The sequence below is a fragment of the Chiloscyllium punctatum genome, chromosome 26, assembly GCF_047496795.1.
Source record: "Chiloscyllium punctatum isolate Juve2018m chromosome 26, sChiPun1.3, whole genome shotgun sequence".
NCBI classification, from domain to species: domain Eukaryota; kingdom Metazoa; phylum Chordata; class Chondrichthyes; order Orectolobiformes; family Hemiscylliidae; genus Chiloscyllium; species Chiloscyllium punctatum.
In genome coordinates, this window is record NC_092764.1 from 61,004,789 (window position 1) to 61,031,003 (window position 26,215).

Consider the following 26,215-nt stretch of genomic DNA (forward strand, 5'->3'; position numbering starts at 1 on the left):
GAGGGAGAGGGAGAGGGAGAGGGAGAGGGAGAGGGGAGAGGAGAGGGAGAGGGAGAGGGAGAGGGAGAGGGAGAGGGTGGGAGAGGGAGAGGAGAGAGACCGAGAGGGAGATCGAGAGGAGAGCGAGAGGGAGAGCGAGAGGGAGAAAGCCAGAGGGTGAGAGGGAGAGCGAGAGGGAGAGCGAGACGGAGAGCGAGAGGGAGAGAGAGAGAGTGAGAGAGAAAGTGAGAGCGAGCGAGAAAGAGCAAGAGTCAGAGAGAGCCAGAGAGAAGCTGAGTGTGAGAGAGAACGAGAGCGAGCGAGCGAGAGAGGGAGAGGGAGAGGGAGAGGGAGAGGGAGAGGGACAGGGTGAGTGAGGGTGAGTCAGTGAGAGCGAGAGTGTGCGTTAGGGTGCAAGAGCGGGTGCGAGAGAGGGAGAGAGAGAGGGAGAGAGAGAGGGGAGAGAGAGAGGGAGAGAGAGAGGGAGAGAGAGAGGGAGAGAGAGAGGGTGCGAGAGAGAGCGAGAAAGAGCAGAGCGAGACTCAGAGAGAAGGTGAGTGTGAGAGCGAGAGAGAGCGAGAGGGAGAGAGAGGGAGGAGAGAGAGGGAGAGAGAGGGAGAGAGAGGGAGAGAGAGGGAGAGAGAGGGTGAGTCAGTGAGCGTGAGTCAGTGAGCGTGAGTGCGAGAGAGGGTGTGAGAGAGTGAGAGTGAGAGAGAGTGAGAGTGAATGAGAGTGAATGAGAGAGAGAGCGAGAGAGTGAGTGAGAAAGTGAGAGAGAAAGTGAGAGAGAGCAAGAAAGAACGAGACTCAGAGAGAAGGTGAGTGTGAGAGCGAGCGCGAGAGCGAGAGAGCGAGCGGGAGAGAGCGGGAGAGAGAGGGAGAGAGAGGGGGAGAGAGAGGGGGAGAGAGAGAGGGAGAGAGAGAGGGAGTCAGTGAGCGTGAGTCAGTGAGCGTGAGTCAGTGAGCGTGAGTCAGTGCGAGAGAGTGCGAGAGAGTGCGAGAGAGTGCGAGAGAGTGCGAGAGAGTAAGAGAAAGAGAGAGAAAGAGAGAGAGAACGAGAGAGAGAGAACGAGAGAGAGAGAACGAGAGAGAGAGAACGAGAGAGAGAACACGAGAGAGAGAACACGAGAGAGTGAGAACACGAGAGAGTGAGAATCAGAGAGAGTGAGAATCAGAGAGAGTGAGAATCAGAGAGAGTGAGGGAGTCAGAGAGAGAGAGAGATCAAGCGAGATCGAGCGTGATTGTGCGTGATCGAGAGTGAGAGAGTGAACATGCGAGAGCGAGAGAGTGCGAGAGAGAAAGATTGAGAGAGAAAGAGTGAGAGAGAAAGAGTGAGTGAGAGTAAGCGAGAGGGTGTGAGCGAGGGTGTGAGCGAGGGTGTGAGTGAGGGTGTGAGCGAGGGTGTGAGCGAGGGTGTGAGCGAGGGTGAGAGCGAGGGTGAGAGCGAGAGAAAGAGAGAGTGAGAATCAGAGTGTGAGGGAGTCAGAGAGAGAGAGATCGAGCGAGATCGAGTGAGATCGAGCGAGCTCAAGAGTGATTGAGAGTGAGAGAATGAGAGAAAGTGAGAATGAGAGTCAGAGAGAGTGAGAGAGTGAACATGAGAGAGAGTGAGAGAGAGTGAGAGAGTGCGTGAGCGTGAGAGAGAATGGGTAAGAGAGTGAGAGAGAGAAAGATAGAGAGAGAGTGAGAGAAAGTGAGAGTGAGAGAAAGTGAGAGAAAGTGAGTCAGAGAGAGTGAGAGTCAGAGAAAGTGAGAGAGTCAGAGTGAGAAAGAGAGAGAATCGAGAGTGATCGAGAGTCAGAGAGAGTGAGAGAGAGCGCGTGAGAGAGAGTGAGAGCGCGAGAGAGAGCGCGAGAGAGAGCGCGAGAGAGAGCGCGAGAGAGAGCGCGCGAGAGAGAGCGCGCGAGAGAGCGTGAGTGACAGAACGTGTGAGAGCATGAGAGTGAGAGTGAGTGAGCGAGTGTTTCAGAGAGAGTGAGTGAGAAAGTCAGAGACAGTGAGTGCGAGAGAGTGCGAGAGAGAGTGACAGACAGAAAGACACAAGAGTAGATATTGGACCACTGGAAAATGAGGCAGGTGCAGTAGTAGTGGGGAACAACAAAACTGCAGAGGAACTGAATTCGCATCAGTCTTCAAAGAGCAAGACACCAGTAGATTTTGAAGAGAGTTGGGTAGTGTAGTGGCCAACACTAAGGAGAAGGTAGTGTGAAAGCTGAAAAATCTGAAGGTGGATCTATCAACCAGACCAGGTGGACTATAAACCTAGAGTTCTGAAGGAGATAGCGGACGAGGTTGTTGAGGCATTAGTGCTGATTTTTCAGGAATCACTGGAGTCAGGCAGTGTCCCAGAGGATTGGAAAATAGTGTAACTCATTTGTTCAATGAGGGAGAGAGACTGAAGATGGGAAATTCGAGCCAGTTAGTCTTGGTCATCGGTAAGATTTTCGTGTCCATTGTTAAGCGCGAAATTGGAACACAGTAAATAGGGCTGAGTCAGCATGGCTGTGTAAAAGGGAGGTCACGTCTTGAAAGATCTGTCGAATACATGGTCTAATTTGCTTGTTACCTCCTCAAAGGAGAGTCAGTGGATGAGTTCTATTTGGATTTCCCGAAGGCCTTTGACAAGGTTGCCCATGGTATTAGGCACAATGTACTGGCATGGATAGAGGATTGGCTGACAGGCAGAGAGTAGGGACAAAGGAGTCTTTTTCAGGAGGGGAGCCGATGACTCATGGAGTTCTGTCAGAGTCAGTGTTTTATTCACGCTATATATGAACGGTCTGGATGAAGGAACCCAAGGCTAAGTCTCACAAAAACTGATGAAGGGACAGGTCGTGTTGAGGAAGTGGGACAGACTTGAATAGATTAGGATAGTGTGCAATGAAGTGGCAGATTGATACAATGTGAAAAAGTGAGAGATTATGCACTTTCGAAGGAAGAATAGAGACATAGACTCTAAACGGGGAAAGATTTTGGAAATCTGAAGCACAGAAGTACTTGGGAATCCTCGTTCAAGATTTTCTTAAGGTTAACATGCAGGCCCAGTTGACAGTTAGGATGACAAATGCAATCTTAGCATTCATTTCAAGAGAGCAGGGACGTACTGCTGAGGTTCTGGCCAGACCGCATTTGCAATATTGAGAGCAGTTTGGGCCAAACATCTAACAAAAGAGGGGGTTCCAAAAGAGGTTCACAAAAATCCTGGGAATTAAGGGTTTGTCATACGAGGAGCAGTTGAGAATGCTGGGTTTATATTCATTCGGTGGAGTTTAGGAGGATGAGGAGAAATCTCATTGAAACTTACAGAATACGGATAGAGGGATGTTGATAAGATGTTCCCCTAGTAGCAGAGACTAGGACTTGCAGGCACAGCCACAGAATAACCCTTTAGCAAAAACAGAAATTGCTAGAAAATCTCAGCAGGTTTGGCAGCATCTCTGGAGAGAATCTCAGGCCCAGTGAGGAATCCCCACCTGAACCATGGCAGAAAGTTACATAATAATGAGAGAACTAGACACAGGGAACTATTATACAATAATATAGAAGTGTGAGACACTGGCCACTAGGAACTGTGCGAGAATGATATTTAGCAATGAGATCTGGACACAGGGAACCATTCAGAATTATATATTACAGTGAGTGCATTGGACAAGTGGACTCATGAGTGAGTAATATTTTACAGTGAGTGCTATGGGGAACTATGTGAGAACGATATATTTCCATGAGTGTACTGAACTAAGACTGTGATGGTAACCTTTAGGAAACCATTGTAAAATCCACTGGTTCACGGAGTTTTGTTTTTGCAGGAAAGGGATCCTCCCTTCCTTATCTCCCCTGTCCCTGATGTAGCTATGTTCTACAGAACAGGAAACCCTCGACACTCCTCATGCCAGGTTATATACACTGTGCTACATTGTTAATGACACCTTTTCTTAAACTGAAATAAAAATCTGATCAGCAGCAGTGAGGACCAGGAGAAATATCCCTGATTGCAGAGGGACAGAAGGATTAGCTGAATAACGTACATGAAACCATTCTGATGAACACTGATACTTTTTTCGACAGGTTTGATGTTCACCGAGGAAGTCTGCACCATGAAGGAGTCTGCTGCTTTGCCATGCTATGGAAATGAGCTGAGATCATGGTTATCTCCTTGCCTTCTGCTGGGAACAGAACTATCTGAGCCTGGAATCCAAGATCTTCCTACAATATTTCATTTGTTTCCATCTGGAGAGCCACAATGAAGACTATCTGTTTGCATCAGACAGGTGTGTAGCTTGTGAGTAAATAGCATGATGCAGAATGCACACAAGAGCCAAATCATCAAAATGATGATCAAATTCTGGTACCAGTGATTCAAAACGGCAATAGGACAACATAGACTGTGTAATTCTTGGAGTAAATTCAGTGTTTCCAGGCTTTCCGGAGGGAACAATTGGTCACAACACGGTTTGGCAATTAGTCATTTTGCACATGGGATCAGTGCATTTGCTGTGCTCTGTTAAGATAACCAGCTATAATTTGAGAGCTTGAGGCATGACTTACTGCTCATGGTCCATACGAACATCTTGACCCCTGTTAGTGGTTAGTGATCTCTGTACTGCTCACAGTACAATTGGTAGAGGTCTCTACAGACATAGGAGGCTATTCTCCATTATTCAGGACATCTGGAAGTGAGAGAAACCTCGCCTAACAAGTGAGAAATGTGATCATTTCAGTAAGGCGGCAAGTCTTTTAATAAATGTTCTCTCGGAATATTCTCTCAGACTGCCTTACCAATTCAGCTTTTCCAACATTTTTAAGCAGCTGAGTTCCTTATGGCATCCCTCAGTCCCTCCAGAAATCTAGATAATGTAAGAAGGCATACCTCATCCTCTGCCTGGGCCAACTCCTTCTTTAACTCTTCTACTCGAAGGCGCAGTTTCTTCACTTCGGCTTCGTGCTGTTCGACTCTTCTGTTTGCATGTGCCAGCTCAGCCATCTTTTCTTGGTACTGCTTCTTTAGCTTGGCATGGATGTGCCTGAGATCAGACAATTCCTGCACCAAATAAACAATACAATAAGCAATTCAGAGCTTGAGTACCAACAAATTAACATTGCTTACAGTAGCCTAGTGGTTAGTGGGACTCAAGAGTGTGGTCTGCAGAGCACTATCACCCACAAGAGTCCTCCTGATTGCATTAAGTGCACTGTTCTGATTGACCCACCAATGCCACAGTCAGAACTAAACAACATACCAAAATTCTCATTCCTTCCTCCGAAACCCCCCCCCCCCACCCCCCACTGCACAGCACGATTTCTCAAAAATACAAGAGACAATAATGCAGAGTTTAGAAAAAAAGATTTATGTTTGTGAGACTTTGAGAGGGATGCCTCAGAAGCCTTACTGAATTTTTCGAGGATGTGACAAAACACAAAAGCAGTGGATGTGGTGAATATTGATTTTAGCAAGGTGTTTGATAAGGTTCCCCGTGGTAGGCTTGCTCAGAAAGTAAGGAAGCATGGAATAAAGGGAAATCTGGCTGTCTGGATACAGAATTGGCTGGCCCAGAGAGGACAGAGGGTGGGAAGTACATGGACAGTATTCAGCCTGGTGCTCAGTGACCAGTGCTGTTCCCAGGGATCGGCTCTGGGACCTCTGCTCTTTGTGATTTTTATATATGACTTGGATGAAGAAGTGGAAGGGTGGGTTAGTAAGTTTGCTCATGACACGAAGGTTGGTGGAGTGGTGGACAGTGTAGAGGGCTATTGTAGGTTGCAACAGGACACTGAAAGGATGCAGAGGTGGACTGAGAAGTGGCAGATGGTGTTCAACCGGGAAAAGTCTGAAGTGATTCACTTTGGAAGGTCAAATTTGAATGCAAAATACAGGGTTAAAGGCAGGATTGTTAGCAGTGTGGAGGAACAGAGGGATTTTAGGGTCCACGTCCACAGATCCATTAAGTTGCCACCCAAGTTGATAGTGTTGTTAAGTTGAATGTGTTGGTTTTCATTAGCAGGGGGATTGAGTTTAAGAGCCATGAGGTTATGCTGCAGCTCTATAAAGCTCTGGTTAGACCACACTTCGAATATTGTGTTCAGTTCTGATCACCACATTATCGGAAGGATGTGGAAGCTTTAGACAGGGTGCAGAGGAGATTTACCAGGACTGGAGAGCATGTCTTATGAAGAAAGGTTGAGGGATCTAGGGCTTTTCTCATTGGAGTGAAGAAAGATGAGCGGTGACTTGATAGAAGTGTATAAGATGATGACAGGCATAGATAGAGTGGATAACCAGAGACTATTCCCAGGAAATGGCTAGCATGAGGGGGCATTATTTTAAGGGCATTATTTGAAGAAAGGTTTATAACATTGAACATTACAGCGCAGTGCAGGCCCTCTGGCCCTTGATATTGTGCCAACCTGTGAAACAAATCCAAACCCCATCTAACCTACACTATGCCATTATCATCCATATGTTTATCCAGTGACCATTTAAATACCCTTAATGTTGGCGAATTCACTACTGCTGCAGGCAGGGCATTCCACACCCTTACTACACTCGGAGTAAAGAACATACCTATGACATCTATTACCCCTCAATTTAAAGCTAGCCATCACCATCGAGGAAAAGAGGCTCTCAGGGGAGATGTCAGAGGTAGGTTCTTTACACAGAGTGTGGAAGGTGTGTGGAATGCACTGCCAGCAATGGTGGTACAGTCATAGAGTCATAGAGATGTACAGCATAGAAACAGACCCTTTTGGTCCAACCCGTCCATGCCAACCTGATATCTCAACCCAATCTAGTCCCACCTGCCAGTGCCCGGCCCATATCCCTCCAAACCCTTCCCATTCATATACCCATCTAGATGCCTCTTAAATGCTGCAATTGTACCAGCCTCCACCATTTCTTCTGGCAGCTCATTCTATACACGTACCACCCTCTGTGTGAAAAAGTTGCCCCTTAGGTCTCTTTTATATCTTTCCCCTCTCACCCTAAACCTATTCCCTTTAGTTCTGGACTCCCCGACCCCAGGGAAAAGACTTTGTCTATTTATCCTATCCATGCCCCTCATAATTTTGTAAACCTCTAGAAGGTCACCCCTCAACCTCCGACGCTCCAGGGAAAACAGCCCCAGCCTGTTCAGCCTCTCCCTGCAGCTCAATTCCTCGCAACATCCTCTTTTCTTCATGCTTTCAGGTTTCACAACATCTTTCCGATAGGAACGAGACCAGAATTGCACGCAATGTTCCAAAAGTGGCCTAACCAATGTCTTGTATAGCCGCAACATGACCTCCCAACTCCTGTACTCAATACTCTGACCAATAAAGGAAAGCATACCAAACGCCTTCTTCACTATCCTATCTAGCTGCAACTCCACTTTCACGGAGCTATGAACCTGCACTCCAAGGTCTCTGTTCAGCAACACTCCCTAGGACCTTACCATTAAGTGTATAAGTCCTGCTAAGATTTGCTTTCCCAAAATGCAGCACTTCGCATTTATCTGAATTAAACTCCATCTGCCATTTCTCAGCCCATTGGCCCATCTGGTCCATATCCTGTTGTAACCTGAGGTAACCCTCTTCGCTATCCACTACACCTCCAATTTTGGTGTCATCTGCAAACTTACTAACTATACCTCTTACTCTCGCATCTAAATCATTTATGTAAATGACAAAAAGTAGAGGGCCCAGCACCGATCCTTGTGGCACTCCACTGGTCACAGGCCTCCAGTCTGAAAAACAACCCTCCCACCACCACCCTCTGTCTTCTACCTTTGAGCCAGTTCTGTATCCAAATGGCTAGTCCTCCCTGTATTCCATGAGATCTAACCTTGCTAATCAGTCTCCCATGGGGAACCTTGTCAAACGCCTTCAAATACATTAGGGGCATTCAAGTGACATTTGGATAGGGACATGGATGAAAGAAAAATGTGGGTTATTTTGACCTTAGAGCAGGGTGAAAGGTTGGCACAACATCGAGGGCTGAAGGGCCTGCACTGTGCTGTACTGCTCTCTGTTCCATTACAACATGTGGCAGAGGTTAGACTTTTAACACAAAGTGGTAAACAAAGAGGAAAATGGAGGAACATGGTGCTCAACACCAGCTTGAAGTGAAGCATCATCTCATTCTGTCTCACTGAAAACAGCAACATTCGTGCCCATTTGTGCTGTTGGTTTTATTGAAGGGAAATGCCATCTGGCGGGATCGGGAGGTTGCTGGTCCTCACTGCCTTTTGCCTCATCTAAGTGGTCCACAAATGGCACTGTTTGAAGAAACCGGTTTCCCTGTTATAAGCAGTTTGTTTCAAGGGAGAGCTCTCAGTTTTTAACTGGTTTTCCTGAGGTTTCTGCAAATATTGGTTGTTCCTAGCAAACTTTCAAAAATTATGGATGGCCACCCTCTCGAACAGTTGAATTGTACTTCCATATTAACATTAAGTTACCACACGTCTGGAGCTGGATGTTCCTGAGCTGAAAAAAATAACTTTGTAATTGTCTCAATTAATTGGACAAAGACCTATTGTTACCCCACTGAGGTTGTTTTTTCTCCAAGTTAATTATTCTTTACTTTGGGTTGCTTCTTATCCTCGAACTGAAATGTAGAATGAATGCCTTTTTTGGTTTCATTGCTATAAAATATAATTTGCATGGGTGTTTGACCAAGCGAATATCCTTGTGTTCTTGCACTACTGTGGGAGATTGGCACAGCCCACGTGCAATGAAATAGAAAGGATTACAGCTGAACCAACACTGGGAATTCTAGATCAATGGGAAATTCTGCACTGTTTATAGGACCTTGCTGTACATGAACTTGATGTCAGAGAGGCCCACAAAGTAAGCCACTATGGTTCAAAGCAATTCACTGTGTAAAACACTGGGAGACATTTCAAACCAAGTTGTTCTTGTTACAGGCTTAAATTTTCATTGAGTTCTAACCTCTGGCATGTAACCTTTCTAAAAATGTCTGTGTCCCTTGTGGTTTATGTATCAGAGAAATAAAATGCTCTTTCCATCTGTGGTTTACAGTCTTGAAGTATGTCCTGACTGCCCTCAGCTAGACCTACACTGAAAGTCATTGAACTTTAATGCAGACCACAGCCTGGAGTTTCAAATTAGTTGATCAATGTTAAAATTACATTATGAACTACAGTTAGCTAGGAGGCAAATCAATCAATTGTTAATTTTGCATAGAGCAACTCCAGTCACTGGGACTGAACAAACATGACATTGCCTGTAGTCATTCATACAAAGATCTAATCATGTGCTTTGACAAGCTGCTTGTAAAATCCCCAGAGAATTATCCAGAAAGCACAAACAATACCCTGTGAACCTCAGAACATCTAATCCAATATTTTTCCTGCAAAAGAATTATCAAAATACATGTTTTTTCCTGCATCCTTCATTGCATCTGGATGAATTCATGCTGAAGGAAAACAAGAATCAAATTCTCAATGATAAGGAAGGTTTAAGGTATTAGGCTGGGCAGGCCGAGCCTTTTTTAATTGGAGGTAGGAGGTTGATAGGCGACCTTACAGAAATTCATAAAATAATGAGGGGTATAGATAGAGTTAGTGGTAGTTGCCTTTTCCCTAGGATGGGGGATTTCAAGACACATTTTTATGGTGAGAGGCGAGGGATTCTAAAAAAAAAGGTGCAAATTTTTCATACAGAGAGTGGTTTGCACGTGGAATGAACATCCTGAGAAAGTAGCGTTATGACACTGGGAAACCCCTCCGTTAATTTAAACCCGACACACAGAGAAGCTCACCTCACGCCTCACCACACTTAAAGAATGAAATTGTTATTTTTTTACTTTAAATAGTGACCTCTGGGATAGTTCTTTGCTTCTCGAATTTTAAGTCCACAAGAGAATATTAAACAATTATTTACAACTCCTTTCTCTTAAACCTATCTTTTATCTCCCACTCTACAATACTGACCCAATAAAAACCCTGATTAAGATGGACAAAAAAACCTCAAATTCCAAAACCAGCCAGCCAGCCAAATCTTCTCTTTATACCTTCCTCTGCAGATTTTCCTCTGTTGTCTTTTCTTCAGTATTCTGCCTCTCAGGTCTTTCATATGAACAGGTACCTTTCAGAGATATTTGGCGACCATCAATACTTGTTGGTCTTCTTAGCAGTTCTTCTCCTAATTGTTCAAAATGTCTGGTTTTATACCGCAAAACATCAAATCATTTCATTGGTTTGATATCATCCCAAACAGTAAAATTCAAATTTATTGGATTTTGGTATCTGGGGCATAATTTAAACGGATTGGCCGAATTTGAATTTGTTTTTGTCCCATGGCAACACAACTCCAGCTGTTTGTTTCGACCAGGTGTTACATTTTTGCCTTGTTCAGGACACTCTGCTTTCAGTCAGTCCTTGCTAGCTTCCTCTCTCTCTCTCTCTCTCTCTCTCTCAAAGGTACAGTACATCTCTATCCCTTCACAATTGTGGGTACAATTACAATGTTTAAAAGAAATTTGGCTAAGTATACGAATAGGAAAGGTTTTAAGGGATATAGGCCAGGAGCAGATGGTAGGTCTGGTTTAGTTTGGGATTCTGGTCGGCATGGATTAGTTCGACCAAAGGGTCTGTTTCCTTGCTGTATGACTCTGCGCTATGGATTTGAAAAAAGCAAAATACAGTAAACAGTTTCCTAACTGCATCAGGAGTTTCCAACACAGATTCTTATTGCTGTAATATCATACAATCTATTTAATATTAAGCAGATTGTAATCAATGAAAGAGCTGAGCAATGACGAGCAACATCTTTGTGCTGCTAGGTTGTGACATGTGTGACAATGCTGTCTGAGATAAACTGTTGAATTCAAAGATCACCTTTCTTGGCCAACAGGCTCTCTGGATTACAGCAGAGCAGGAAAGAGGAGGAGGAGTGGGACGGGGAAGGAGCAGGGGGGGTGGTCAAACCAAATCTCTCTGCTTAGCAGTCATGCCATCCCTGAAAACTCCCTGTAATACCGTGACTTCAGTCTCTCTCCCTCTAACACGCTCTCTGACCACAATTTCTCTCTCTGACTTCAGTTTCAAACACCCTCCCCTTTGATTACAATCTCCCTTCAGACACCCTCTTCCTTGATGCAGGCTTCCCTTCGGACACCTTCATCCTTGGTTAGTGTCCCCTTCAGACACCCAAGCCCTTGAAAAAAAAAACTCTTTTGAGGACATGCCCCCTTGATAACAATATTCCCTTTGGACACCCTCCCCCGTGATTATGGTATTCCCTTCGGACACCCTCCCCATTGAACACAAGCTCCTCCTCAGATATGGTCCTCCTTGTTTAGGACACCCTCCCCCTTGCTTACAGGTTAGTATGTTGTCTCCCTGATTGGTGCCAGGATCAAGGACGTCTCAAAATCAATTGCAGCATATTGTCAAAGGGGACAGGGAGAAGCAAGGGGTTTTTGTATACACTGGTAAGAATGACAGGGAATGGGTTAAGGCTTTGCAGAGGTGATATAGGAAGTTAGGTAGGAGGTTAAAAAGCTAAAACTCAAAAAGGTAGTAACCTCTGGATGACTCCCATGAGGAGGGATAAGAAAATAGGGCGAATAAATCAGTGGCTGAGGTGACGGTGCAGTGGGCAAGGATTCAGATTTTTGAATCATTGGGATCCCTCCTGGGCCAGAAGAGTCCTGTTCAAAAATGATATTCAGTATAGGAGTTGGGATTAGATTTGATTCGATTAGATTCCCTACAGTGTGGGAACAGGCCCTACCAACTCATCTCCTCAATGCACTAATGCCAAGGAGTCTGCTCTCTGGAAAATAGAGCTTTGGGGTGTCTTTTTTTTTGAAAAGTAAACATAAGAAGCACGAGTGGATGGAGTCAGGCTGACAGAGGTTTCAGTTTTAGTTTCAGTTTAACTTTCATTTGTTGAAGTTGGGATTTTGGAGTTGAAGACAGAGATCGTCCTCTGCTGCTACAAAAGGTCACGTTCTGTCTTTGCTACTAGATTCAGTCTTCTGTTTATTTTCTCCTGGACTGCAGGGAATAGCAAGTGTGCAAATCTGTTTTGCTGAATTTGCTTTGGCCAAGGGGGTGTTTATGGCATTTGCTGAATTGAAACAGATTTTTAAAAAACTCATTTGTGGGGTACGGGCATCACTGGCTGTCCAGTGTTTATTATTTATACATTGTTGCCCTTGAGAAGGTAGTAGTGAGCTGTCGTCTTGAACTGCTGCAGTCTACCTGGTAGTTAACCTGTAATGCCATTTGGTAGAGAATTCTAGGGTTTTGGCCCAGCGACAGTGAAGGAATGGCGATACATTTCCAAGTTCAGGATGGGGAATGACTTGGAGGGAAACCTGAGGGTGCTGGTGTTCTTATTTTCTGCTGCCCTTGTCCTTCTTGATGGAAGCGGTTTTGTGTTTGGAAGGTGCAAGAATCTTTGATAAATTTCTACAGTGCATGTTGTAGATAATAGCAACATAGTGCACTGATCATTGGTGGTGGAGAGAGTAGATGCTTGTGGATGTAATACCAATCAAGCAGACTGCTTTGTCCTGGATGGTATCAAGCTTGAGTGATGTTGGAGCTATAGTCATCCAGATAAGTGGGGAGTATCCCATCACACTCCTGACTTGTGCCTGGTAGATGCTGAATAGGCTTTCTATGAAAGGAGATGAGTTACACGCTGCAATATTCCTACCCTCTGACCTGTAGCCACTGTGTTTATGTACATAGTCCAGCTGAGTTTCTGGTCAATGACAACCCCATAGGATGTTGATGGTGGGGCAATTCAGTGATAGTAACACCATTGAATGTTGAGGGGAGATGGTTAGATTGTCTCTTCTTGATGATGGGGTGGATAAAAAGTGGAGCTGGAGAAAGCACAGCTGGTCAAGCAGCAAAGGAGAAGGGCAGAACCTTCAGTTCTGCACCTGCCGTCCTCACTCTCTCCTAATTGTGAAGGTCAAAGCCTGGCAGTTGTGTACTTATGAAAAGTACTTGCCAGCGCAGGATTGGATACAATCCCAAGCCTGTTGCATTTGAACATGGATGGCTGAGGATTTGCGAATGGTTCTGAACAATATGTAATAGTCAGAGGCCTACAGGCCCTTTGGCCCAAACTGATCCATGCTGGCCAAAATGCCCATCCATATTAGCCCCAATCCCCTGAAAGTGGCCCGTATCCTTCTAATCCTTTCCTATCCATGTATTTGTCTAAATGTTGTTAATGTACCCGCCTTAACTATTTTATCTGGCATTCCATATGCATACCACTGGCGGTGTTAAAATGTTGTCCCTCAGATTTCCTTTTATTCTTCCCCCTCTAACTTTAAACCGATGCCCTGGGGAAAAGACTGAGTGCATTCACCCTATCCATGCCTCTCATGATGTTATATACCTTTATAAAGATTGGCCACGTCTCCTATGCTCTAAAGAAAATATCTTAGATTGTCCAACCTCTCCCTATAACTCAGACCTTTGAGTCCAGGCAATTGTGACTGCCTTGATTTGGAGATGCCAGTGTTGGACTGGGGTGTACAAAGTTAAACATCACACAACACCAGGTTATAGTCCAACAGGTTTAATTAGAAGCACTAGCTTTCAGAGAGCTGCTCTTTCATCAGGTGCAAATTTCTTGTGCACTCTTTCCAGTTTAATAACCACCATCATATAATAAGGTCACCAAAACTAAACACAAAAATCCAAGTGTGACCTCACCAACGCCCTGTTTAACTACAGCATAACTTCCCAACTTCTATACTCAGTGCCAAAAGCTTTCTTCACTGCCCTATTGTTCCACTACACTCCTTAATGCCCTACCATTCACCATGAAACTCTTACCTTGATTTGACTTTCCAAAACGTAAGACCTCACACGTATCTACATTAAACTCCAGTTGCCATTTCTCAGCTCACTTCCCCAGCGGATCAAGGTCCTGCTGCAATTTCTGATAACCTTCCTCATTGTCCATTATTTTAGTGGCATCAGCAAACTTAATAATCACGTCTTGTACATTCTCATCCAAATCAATGATATAGATAACAAACAATAATGGGCCCAGCACCAACCGGAGGCACAAGAATCCTTCCATTTATTACCCTCTGCTTCCTAGCATTAAGCCAATTGTGTAGTCAATTTGCCAGCTCCCCTGGATTCCATGCGATCTAACGTTCCAGAGCAGCTTATCACGTGGAGCCTTACTGAAGTCCATATAGACTGTGTTTACCCGTCCTGCCCTCATCAACATTCCCAGTCTCTTCAAAGAATTCTAAAAACTTTGAGAGATATGATCTCCCACACAAAGCTATGCTGACTACTCCAAATCAAACACTGTCTTGTCAAGTGCATGTATATCATATCCCTCAATCTTCTCAAGTAAACTATCTACCACAGACGTTAGTCTTATCGGTCTATCATTGCCACATTTTCTTTGCAGCCCTTCTTGAATAAGGGCACAACAGTCGCTACCCTCTCATCTTCTGGGACCTCACCCTTAGCGAGTGAAAAAATATCAGCCAGCGCCCCTGTAATTTTTTTCTCTAGCCTCTTGCAGGGTTCTTATATATATCTGGCCAAGACCAGGAGGTTTACCCACCTTCACACATTCTAATATGTCCAATACCTCCTCTACTCTGATATGGACTGTCCCCAAGATATCACCACTAACTTCCCCAAGTTCCCAAGTCTTTCTCCACACTAAAGACAGAGAAGAAAGATTCATTGAGGGCCTTGCCCATCTCCTGCGTTTCCACACATATGTGGTCCTTTGAGATGTACTACTCTCTCTCTAGTTATTCTTTTTCCTTGAATATATTTGAAGCGCATTGGATTCACCCTAATCTTCTCAGCTAAGGCTATTTCGTGCTCCATTTTCACCCACCTGATTTCCATCTTCAGTAAACTCCTGGATTCTCGATATAACTCTAGGGATTCCCTTGACCCCAGCAATGTGTACCTGAACCATGCCTCTTCCTTTTTTCTGGTCAAAGTCTCAACACCTCGTGTCATCCAGGGTTCCCTATTTCTGCTAACCTTGCCTTCCACCCTCATTGGAACATATAGACTATAAACTCTAGCTATCTTACTTTGATTGGCCTCCTACCATTGTCTCAGTAAAAGAAGCCTGCCACTCCCTGCTCCTTTGAATTTGCTACCTCGTGTTAGGCATTTCAACTCTGGGAAAAAGATTCCGACTGCCAACCCTGTCTATGCATCTCATAATTTTATACACTTCCAGCAAAGTCTCCCCTTAGCTTGTGCTGCTCCAGAGAAAGCAACCCAGGTTTTTCTGCCCTCTCCTGATAGCTCATACCTGCTAATCCAGGCAGCATCCTGGTAAACCTCTTCTGCACCCGCTCCACTTCCTTCCTGTAATGTGGGATTTAGAACTGAGTGCAATATTCTAACTCTGACCTAACCAAAGTCTTACAAAGCTGCGACATGACATCTGATTTCCCGAAATGCAACACTTACGCTTACCTGAATAAAACTCCATCCACCCTTTCTCTACCCAGTTCAGTAACTGGTTTATATCCTGCTGTAACCTTTGACAACCTTCTACAGTATCTACAACTCCACCAATCTTTATTGGTGATCAGCCATGATCATATTGAATGGTGGTGCAGGCTCAAAGGGCAGAATGGCCTACTCCTGCACCTATTGTCTATTGGCTGCAAGCATACGAATCTTCATTTTCATCCAAGTCATTTATATAAATATATATCACAAAATGCAAAGGTCCCAGAATGGACCCCTACAGGACACCACTAGTCATGGACTTACAGCCAGAAAAATGCCCTTCCACCACTATCACCTGCCTTCTATGTGCAAGCTATTTCTGAATTTAAGCGGCCAAATCACTGTGGATCCTTTTGCATCTTAATCTTCTGGTTGAGCCTACCATGAGGGGCCTTGTCACAGACTTACAAAAATCCATGTAGACAACATTCACTGCTCTACCCTCGATCACCTTTGTCACCTCCTCAAAATAATATACAATCAAGTTAATAAGACATGACCTGCCCCACACAAAGCCATGCTGACTATCCCTAGTTAGGCTATGCTTTTCCAAATAGTTTCCCAACCACTGATGTGAGGCTCACCAGTCTATAGTTTCCTTGGATCATCCCTACATCCCCTCTTGAACAGAGGGGCAACATTAGCTACTCGCCAGTCCTTCAGGACCTCTTTAGTCAGGGCCCAGCAATCTCCTCTCTTGCCTTTCTCAATAACCAGATGACTTATCCACCTTAATACTCTTCAAGGGATGCATGGTTGAGAAATATTCACCTAGATTAGCTTAATGCTTTTCAATTAGAAAATGGCTGCGTGAGTGAAGCCCTTTTTAAATACCCAGAAGTTTATCAGGAAGGTAGAGAGATCATCTCATTGTATGTTGACCAGGAAGCAATTGCACAATGTTGCAAGGCTCACCCAGTACCATTTGCCTTATGGCAAAAGTACAGGCAGAAATTAGAAGGCTGGAAAGCAAAGGAATCATCGATCAAGACCTGCTTACGTCCATTGGAAGATAAAGGTGCCCCGACCCCCATCTCTTTTCTTGGGCTGGTGAATTATTACAGAAAGTTCTCATAGCCTGGCCTCCATCCTTGCACCTTTCATCAACTTTTTTTTAAAACAAAAAGGTCAGCCTTGAACATAGTCGCACAGATGAGGACTAGCTTTCAGGGAAGTGAACAGGTATCATTCTTTAAGGTGTTGTCACACAATGATCCCAAGAGAGATTTAATGATGTGATGCCACTCCATACAGCATTGGGATGGTATTAGCTCATAAGTGGCACAAAGGAGAGGAACACTCAGTAGCATATGATCCTAGGACTTTGGCTAGTACAGAGCATAAATATACTCAGAGAGGATGAAGGTTTGGCAAGTCATATCTGGAGGCCAAAAGTTCCCCAATTTCTTTACACACAAATTTATAATAATAATGGACCACAAAATCCGACCACGTCCACTTAAAGAGAACAAAGCAGGGCTGCCCATAGCTTCAGGTTGAATTCAGCAGTGGGCTGAATGAAGTGCAGGTAATTACAGGTTGGAACACCATCCAGAAAGCCAACTGGCAAAGATGGATGCATTGAGTAGCCTCCCACTGGTACCACCGCTGCAAGAGTCCATAATGGTTTTACATTTTCTGGACAGTCTTCCAGTCACAGCTGACAATATCGGACTTGGATGCAGCAAGATCCGGTCCTGGCAAAACAAAAACAGCTGGTGGTGATGGGAGAAACCAAAGGGACTGTCACACTCAGGACTGAACCTTTGCTAGACCTGGAGAGATCGGATCATAGTAAAGGACGGCCTATTATTGTGAGGAGCAAGAGTGATTGTCCCGAACAAAAGTTGCCACCAGATACTGGCTGAACTCCACCAGGGTCATCTAGAAGCTTTCAAAATGAAGACGCTAGCGAGAAGTTATGTCAGGCGTCAAGGACTGGATACAGACATAACTGCATTGGTGGCACACCACCCAGAATACCAACAAGGACAAAAATTACTGACAGCAGCACCCCCACATTTGTGGGGATGGCCAGGTAAACCCTGGACTCCTTCACACGCCAACCATGCAGGTCCTTTCCTCGGCCTAATGCTCTTTATGGACATCAATATAAAGTGGTTGAATGTACATACATTTAATTTGTCAAACATGGGGATGACGATAGAAAAACTGCATGCATCTTTTGCAATACACATGATAAAGAAGTGGGGAAATAATAGCTAAAATCCTCCATTTGTAAGTCTCCATTCTGTAATAATAACTTGCCTTGTAAAATGGCTAAGCACAGTGGCCATGAGAATGGAATAAGTAATGCACAAATCTTGGCATAATCCAGCATCCGTCTGTTTCCCAGGCAGTTGGTTTAACATAATGACTAGAATACTGATTGTAACTGAGGTATTGTCAGTTTGACATAAATGACACCATATTAACTGCTTTGTTTAACCTAAGTGAATAACATTTAAATATCTTATTCACATGCAGTGACGCAAATAACACCACATTAATAGCTTTGTTTATTTTATGTGAAATAGCACTAAATGCATTAATTATCTGATGGGAACCTAATTAACACAAGAAACATTATATGATGGGAATTGGACAAAAACGAGATAATCATGCATATTAAAGGTATAAATTATGTCAACGCTTTACCAAGAATTAGAGATCTATTATTAGCATATTCAGGGAAATCTAGGAGTGATACGCTGGATTATTGACTATTGATCTCTCGCCGGCTTAATTACAACAAAGTGTGCTTTTTTGCAACTTATGTGGTCCAAAGATTTCTGAGTCAACACATCGAATCCTGGAAGCGTTGGTCACAGATAACAGCTATCATTTATACCAGCAGAGAATTTAAGTATTTCTAAAAGTCAAATGGTATTCTTCATATAAGGACAGCTCCATACCATCCATTATCCAATGGTATGGCAAAAATGAGAGTCCAAACTTTGAAGGCAGTCTTAAAGAAACAGCCTACTGCTTTGCTACATATAACACTAACCTGGTTCCTAATTGATGCTGGACACAAGACTCCACTAAGCAAGAAAGACAGTTAACTTCAGGAACAAAGTTTGGTGCAGGACTCACAGGAATGGCCCATAATGGGCAAGAGGCATGGTTGATGTGAGCTCAGATCCAGTGACGTATATAGTTAAGGTAGGTGTAAATGTCCTTAATAAGCATGTCAACCATATGAAAGCAGCAAAGTCAATCAGTGTGGGAGCAAAACGTACCTGGCTCAACGACCTTTCTGACAGTTCCAAAACCCATGAGTTCTCCAGCTCTACCAAGCATTGAAGATACCTCAGAATCTAAGATGGACACGCTGGATGTCGCTGCCTCGACTCCTTCGCTGCTTGCAGATGACTGTCTTGTGCCCAGACAGTTTCTTCCGAGACAGTCTGGGCACAAGAGGTGAGTTACACAGTGTGTTACATGCCACTCATATCAGAGGCAGAGTTGCAGAAAACTGACCCAGGGCTAGAATGCCCCAGGAAGAGCTACAAAATTAAAATCAAATCTATGTCCTTGGACTCAAAGGGAAGGGATGTAGTGATTGTAACTTGATCAGCCAGGTGGACGTCATAGAATAGGAGTCCCTGATTGGAGCAGATTAACAGTCCCATTCAGGAAGCCTTATCTGACAGATAAGAACAGGAGTGTCAAAGGTTCTGTTGGTCCACCAGGACAGAACCCCACTGGTCCTCATCTACCACCCCACCAACCTCCATATACAGCGTATCATCGGTGGTCATTTCCGCCACCTCCAAACTGACCCCACCACCAGGGATATATTTCCCTCCCCTCCCCTCCCCTATCAGCGTTCCAAAAAGACCACTCCCTCCATGACTCCCTCGTCAGGTCCACACCCCCCACCAACCCAACCTCCCCTGCACCTTCCCCTGCAACCGCAAGAAATGCAAAACTTGCGCCCACACCTCCCCCCTTACTTCCCTCCAAGGCCCCAAAGGATCCTTCCATATCAGCCACAAATTCACCTGCACCTCCACATACATCATTTACTGCATCCACTGCACCCGATGTGGCCTCCTCTATATTGGGGAGACAGGCCGCCTACTTGCGGAACGTTTCAGAGAACACCTCTGGGACACCCGGACCAACCAACCCAACCACCCCGTGGCTCAACACTTCAACTCCCCCTCCCACTCCACCAAGGACATGCAGGTCCTTGGACTCCTCCATCGCCAAACCATAGCAACACAACGGCTGGAGGAAGAGCGCCTCATCTTCCGTCTAGGAACCCTCCAACCACAAGGGATGAACTCAGATTTCTCCAGTTTCCTCATTTCCCCTCCCCCGACCTTGTCTCAGTCCCAACCCCTGAACTCAGCACCGCCTTCCTAACCTGCAATCTTCTTCCTGACCTCTCCGCCCCCACCCCCACTCCGGCCTATCACCCTCATTTTAACCTCCTTCCACCTATTGCATTTCCAATCCCCGTCCCCCAGGTCGCTCCTCCCTACCTTTTATCTTCGCCTGCTTGGCACACTCTCCTTATTCCTGAAGGGCTCATGCCCGAAATGTCGATTCTTCTGTTCCTTGGATGCTGCCTGACCTGCTGCACATTTCCAGCAACACATTTTCAGCTCTGATCTCCAGTAACTGCAGTCCTCACCTTTCTCCTAGGTACCATGATAGGTACTAACACTACAACTATTATTACTATTGCAATAACCAGGATTTATCCTGACAGGATCAGTATTATTGGCACCATGACAAATTTTATTAGCATCAAATCCTGTATTACTTGGAGAATGCTGTCCTCAAAGAGTTTGGAGATGCCGGTGTGGGACTGGGGTGTACAAAGTTAAAAATCACGCAACACCAGGTTATAGTCCAACAGGTTTATTTGGAAGCACGAGCTTTCAGAGCACACCCACCTGATGAAGGAGCAGCGCTCTGAAAGGTAGTGCTTCCAAATAAACCTGTTGGACTATAACTTGGTGTTGTGAGATTTTTAACTTTGTTCTCAAATACTGCTGTGTTCTGATCTTCCACTGGTGCCGGCGCCAGTGGTTTTTCATCTGGGGTCCCTTCCTCACTTGAAAATCCACCGTGCAATTGCGCCTTTCGCCATGTCTCAAAAATGGCAACCCCTCCCCCAAACTAAAACAAATAACTGCCGATGCTAGAGATTTGAAACAAACAAGAACAGAATTTGTTGGAGAAACTCAGCAGGTCTGGCAGCAGAGTTCATGTTTCAAGTCCAGTGACCCTCCCTTAGAACCACCTCCCCCAGTTTGTGGTCTCTATAAAGCGCCTTGCATTATTTGTCTACATTACAGTAGCTGTATGATTGGAAACATGTTGCTGCTGTAATACTTTGGGAGCAGAGGATCATACCAATTCAAGTGAAAACACAACGCCTTGAAGTTAGAGAATAAAAACAAAGTGCTGGAGAAAGTCAGGCAGCATCTGCAGAGGGAAAATCTGTTTTAAGTCCAATGGGAGCCTTTAGGATACAAATGCCAACTTCTGGACAACATAAATCAGTCCAGTTTGCTGAAGGGTACAATAAATCCATGCCCTTGCAGTCCACAGGGCTGCAGTGACATAACATCGTTTGAAGGATCACACTCAAGTCACATTTTCCCTTTCCTGTTTGCTCATGTGTTCATGAAACCCACAGAGGAAAAAAAATACGATGGAGCCCAAGAAAGCCTTCCTTCCTTTTCATAGCGAAATCTCTCCTCTGGGTGTATGTTTAGCTGGAAGGTCAATGTGTCCAAAGAACTGTATAAAATATTTACAAGCAACTTAACTTTTATGTTTTCTTGAGCTAATGGAATGTATATGGCTTTTAAATAATAATGCTGAAAGCACAAAGAAGACCTCAGCACAGAGCAGCCAAAGCAGGAAATGATGACAATTAATACCCACTGGCAAATTCTTGAGTGATAACCCACTGCTCTACTTTGCTCCATGATCTGCTGGTTATGTGACTGTTCCCACAGAACAAAGGATGAGAGGAACGATGACTTTCTTTAAAATGTACACACACTGCATTTCCCAAACTCAGCAATGTACCTTTGTTAACCATTACCATTTACTAATGATGGGTTCCATGACAGACAGCCAATTAGAGTATATATTTCTGAAGCAGTAGTGTAGTGAGAGATAGATTGAAATGGAATTTAATTTCTTTATTGATTCTGGGGAATAACATCCTTGATTAGTTGGAATAATGAATTGCATTTCAAGCAGCAAAAGTCACATTGTTGTTTTTGGGAATTTGCTGTGAGTGAATTACTTACTGCTTTTCCTACATCACAGTAAACTCTGTAAAAGACATTGGAAGGATATGATTATGCTACACAAATGTAAGTTCCTCTTCATTCTTAAATGAATAATCTTTTTATCTTTATAGTCGAGTTCGGCAGTTCTTGAGCAAACAAGCCTGTTTTACATGGACGGTCTGCTGTTTATCCAAAAGTCACTGAGCTTTAATTGACTCTTTGAGCATAAGCTAAGAATACAAATTAATCCTCATATCACTTCTCAGGGGATGCCTGCATTTGACCACATAATGTCAACAACAGAGATATAAGAGCGTTTTAAAGATACAACCAACAGCACATGAACAGGTCCTTCAGCCCAAAGACTGTTGAGGCAAACAATGCTTTTCTACACTAAAACTCTTTTACCTTTAAGCTGTCCGTATCCCTCTATTCCCTGCCTAATCAAATATCTGTCAAGATGTGTCCACCACCTCCTCTCAGACTGCATTCCAGATACTTAACAGCCTGTGTAAAATATGTGCCTCTCACATCTTTAAAATTATCCAAGTTTCGCTTAAAACTATGTCTCCTAGTAGTTGCCATTTCTAATCTAGAAAAAAAGACTTCAACTATCCAAGCCTCTCATCATTTTGTAAACTTCTATCACCCCCTCATCCTTCAATGATTTGGAGGTGCCAGCTTTGGACTGGGGAGGACAAAGTTAAAAATCACACCACACCAAGTTATAGTCCAACAGGTTTATTGGGAAGCACTGGCTCAGAGTGCTGCTCCTTCATCAGGTGGTTGTGGAGTATAAGATCATAAGACAAAGAACATATAGCAAAAGTTTAGTGTAATGTAACTGAAATTATATATTGAAAAAGACCTGGATTGTTTGTTAAATCTCCCATTTTTTAGAATGAAGATGTTGGTTTCAGTTCTTTCATATGCAAATTGCAGAACTTTTGTAAATTTATTTTCTCAAGTGAACTTTAACAATTGGTGTCACGTCGGCCCAGATAATGCATTTAAGGTGTGAGGTGCCCTGCGTGAGACTGTCTGTGCCACAATATTCAAACTGATTCTAATCTATAAAAAAACTTACAGAAGTTGTCCATTTATGCGTTGGTGTAACCTCTGCTTGGTCTCACCACTGTACCATGCCTCAGGGCATCCGTGCCTACAGCTTTTTAGGGAGACAACATTGGCTGAGTTGCAGGTGTACCTGCCACGTACACAGTGGGAGGTGCCCCACGCATAATGGTGGTATCCGTGTCAACGCTGACACGTCTTGCACCGTCTACTGTGACAAGGTTGTATGGTGCTGTCCTGAAAGCCAGGCAGTTTGCTACGAACAATGAGATTTGGTGGTGTTTAAAGGTGAGAAGTGGAAGCGTGGGGAAGGTCTTGTCAAGGTGCTCATCCTCATTCATATTGTGTGGCAGACTGCGAAGAACATGGTGCCGTTTTTTTTGGATCCTGGGAAGTACTGGACAACACAGGGTACCTGTCGGTTGCAGCTCGTGTCTGTCTCCTGAGGAGGTGATTACGGTTTCTCGCTGTGGCATGTTGGTATCTGGAAGTACTCGAGGATGCACAACTCATCGACTGCCAGTTCTGACATGTCAACTCAATAAGTTCTCTTATAACCTTTTCCAACACTTTATTCACAACCGAAGTAAGGGTCACTGGTCTATAATTACCAAGGCTATCTCTACTCCCCTTCTTCAAAACAGGGACAACATTTGTTATCCTCTCATCTTCTGGCACTATCCCTGTAGAGGAAGTAAGGACTGCAGATGTTGGAGATCGTAGCCAAGAGTATGGTGCTGGAAATGCACAGGAGGTCAGGCAGCATCTGAGGAGCAGGAGAATCAACGTTTCGGGTAGAAGCCGTTCATCAGGAACGATGAAGGACTTTTGCCTGAAATGTTGATCCTCTTGGCTCTCAGATGCTGTCTGACTTTCTGTACATTTCCAGCACCACATTCTCAACTATTCCTGGAGACAATGATGGCAAATATCAACAGCAAAGACTCAAACCTCCTCCCTGGCTTCCCAGCGAAACCAAGGATAAATCCCATCCGGCCCAGGGGACGCAGCAATTCTGGAAAGTGTGAAAATAGATTTAGACCTCCTCCTTGTGAACCTCAATCCTGTCTGGTCTAGTAGCCTGTATCTCAGCACTCTCCTCAACATTGTCTTTTTCCAGTGTGAATACTGACAGAAAAAAGTGTCAATATTGCAACACATTTTGATGGACTATTATAAAGTAATTCACGCAACTTGGAATTAATTGGTAACTCATCATTGTCTTGTCATGCTGCTGGTTAAAAGCATAAATGATGATGCAAGATGCTCTCCCCAATCAAAGTTAAAAGTCAGACAACAGCAGGTTATAGTCCAACAGGTTTATTTGGAAGCACAAGCTTTCGAAGTGCTGCATCTTCGTCCCACCTGATGAAGGAGCAGCACTCTGAAAGCTTGTACTTCCAAATAAACCTGTTGGGCTATTACCTGGTGTTGTGAGATTTTTAAAAATTTTGTCCACCCCAGTCCAACACCGGCACCTTGACATCTCAACAATCAGACAAGCCTTGCTGGACTTCTGGTCAATTCTTCCACAAATCACACCATAGCCCATGTTGCTCAAACTCCTCTAAGATTTGGCCTAATTTTACTTTTTTGAGGATACGGAGTCTAGATTTTTTTTTAAATTCATTCACAGGGTGTGGATGTCATTGGCTCAGCCAGCATTTATTGCCCATCAATGCCCCAGACAATAGTTAACATTCAATCACATTGCTACGACTCTGAAGTCATACGTAAGCAGGACCAAGTAAGGATGGCTGTTTCCTTCCCTAAAGGACATTAGCAATGAAACACTATTTATTATGGGACTTGGAAGGCTCAGCATTGTAACAACCATTTGATTGGTCAGGTTGGAACTTAATACAGAGTCAGTCAATCAAGTGTGGAGCTGGAAAAAGCACAGCAGGTCAAGCAGTATCAGAGGAGCAGGGGAGTCGACATTTCAGGTGGGAACCTTTCATCATGACTGGGGAGGGGGGGGGCTGAGAAATAGAGGGAGAAGGGTGGCACTGGAGAAGGTAGATAGGATAGTGATGGGTGGATGCAGATAGGAGATGATTGCGATTGGTCAGTGCGAAGGGTGGAGAGGATAAGTGGGAAGGAAGATAGACAGGGTAGATCAGGCTGGACCTGGAAAGAGGCAGGGGGTGGGGAGATTGTAAAGCTGGTTAATTATGCTAAGCCCATATAGTTGGAAGCTCCCAAAGCAGATAATGTGGTGTTCTTCCTGCAGTTTGTGCATGGCATTAGTTTGACAATTGAGGCGGTCCAGGATGGACATGTTGTTGGGGCAGTGGGAAAGGGAGTTAAAATAGGTGGCAAGCAGAAGGTGGGGTTGATTGGAATGTACAGACCACAGATCTACCTTGAACCTGTCGCCAAGTTTGTGCTTAGCTTCTTCGATGTAGAGGAGGCTACACCGGGTCCAACAGACGCAAAAATCAGGTTAGAGGAAACGCAGACGAATCTCTGCCGGACTGGGAATGATTCTTGGGGCCTCGCGTAGAGGTAAAGGGGGGTGGTTTGAGGACAGGTTTTGCACCTTCTGCGGCTGCAGGGAAAGGAACCACGTGTGGAGGAGAGCTTGGTGGGTATGTAGGCCTAACGAGGAGTTATAGAGGGAACAGTCCCTGTGAAAGCGGATATGAGTGGGGAAAGTAATATAATTTTAGTAGGGGAGGGTCAGACTGCAGGTGGTGGCAATTGCAGAGGATGATGCACTGGTGTTTGGAGACCAGGTGACTCTATCCTTGTTGCGGTTGGGAGTGGGGGGGTGGGCGGGGTGTGAGGGCACAAGTGTGGAAAATGGAGGAGTTGTGGTTGAGGACATTGGTAATCATGGGGGAGGGGAAGTCAGAGGACATTTGGGATGTCCTGGAGTGGAATCACTCATCCTGGAGCAGATACAGCAGAGGCGGAAGCAGAGGAACTGAGAGTACAGAATTGCATTTATGCTGGGTGTGTGGTGGGGTGGTGGTGGTGTAGTCAATGCAGTTGTCTGAGTCGTTGGGTTTGAAATTGGCATTGGTGCTCAGTTGGTTGCTGGAGGTCCAGGAAGGGGAGGGAGTTTCAGAGATGGTTCGGGTGGAAAGTGGGAGCGAAGGAGATGAACTGTTTAACCTCCTAGTAGGAGCATCAGGCAGCGCCAATACAGTTATCAATTTAGTGGAGAAAAGGGTGGGGGTATTGTCAGTTTAGCAGCGGAAGAGGGACTGTTCCAACTATCCTAAGAAGCAGCAGGCATAGCTCGGACCCATGTGGGTACCCATAGCCACCCCTTTGGTGTGCAGGAAGTGGGAGGATTCAAAGAGAGTTGTTAAGGGCGAAGACCAGTTAAACCAAGCGGATGAGTGCGCGAGTGGAGGGGGGGCTGGTTGGATCTGCGAGAGAGAAGGAAATGGAGGGCTTTTACACCC

General features: G+C 44.7%; 1 protein-coding gene across 1 annotated transcript in view; it reads right to left on the reverse strand.

Annotated features, from left to right (window-relative positions):
- Positions 1–2,991: 2,991 nt before the first annotated feature.
- LOC140496207 (coiled-coil domain-containing protein 102A-like) overlaps positions 2,992–26,215 on the reverse strand; it is a 197,460-nt gene continuing 174,236 nt past the window's right edge. Inside the window, exons 7-8 of the mRNA XM_072595705.1 lie at positions 4,848–5,018; positions 2,992–3,141 (exon numbers count right to left, since the gene is read on the reverse strand). Coding sequence (XP_072451806.1) covers positions 2,992–3,141; positions 4,848–5,018 — 321 coding nt within the window. The remainder of the gene's footprint in view (positions 3,142–4,847; positions 5,019–26,215) is intronic.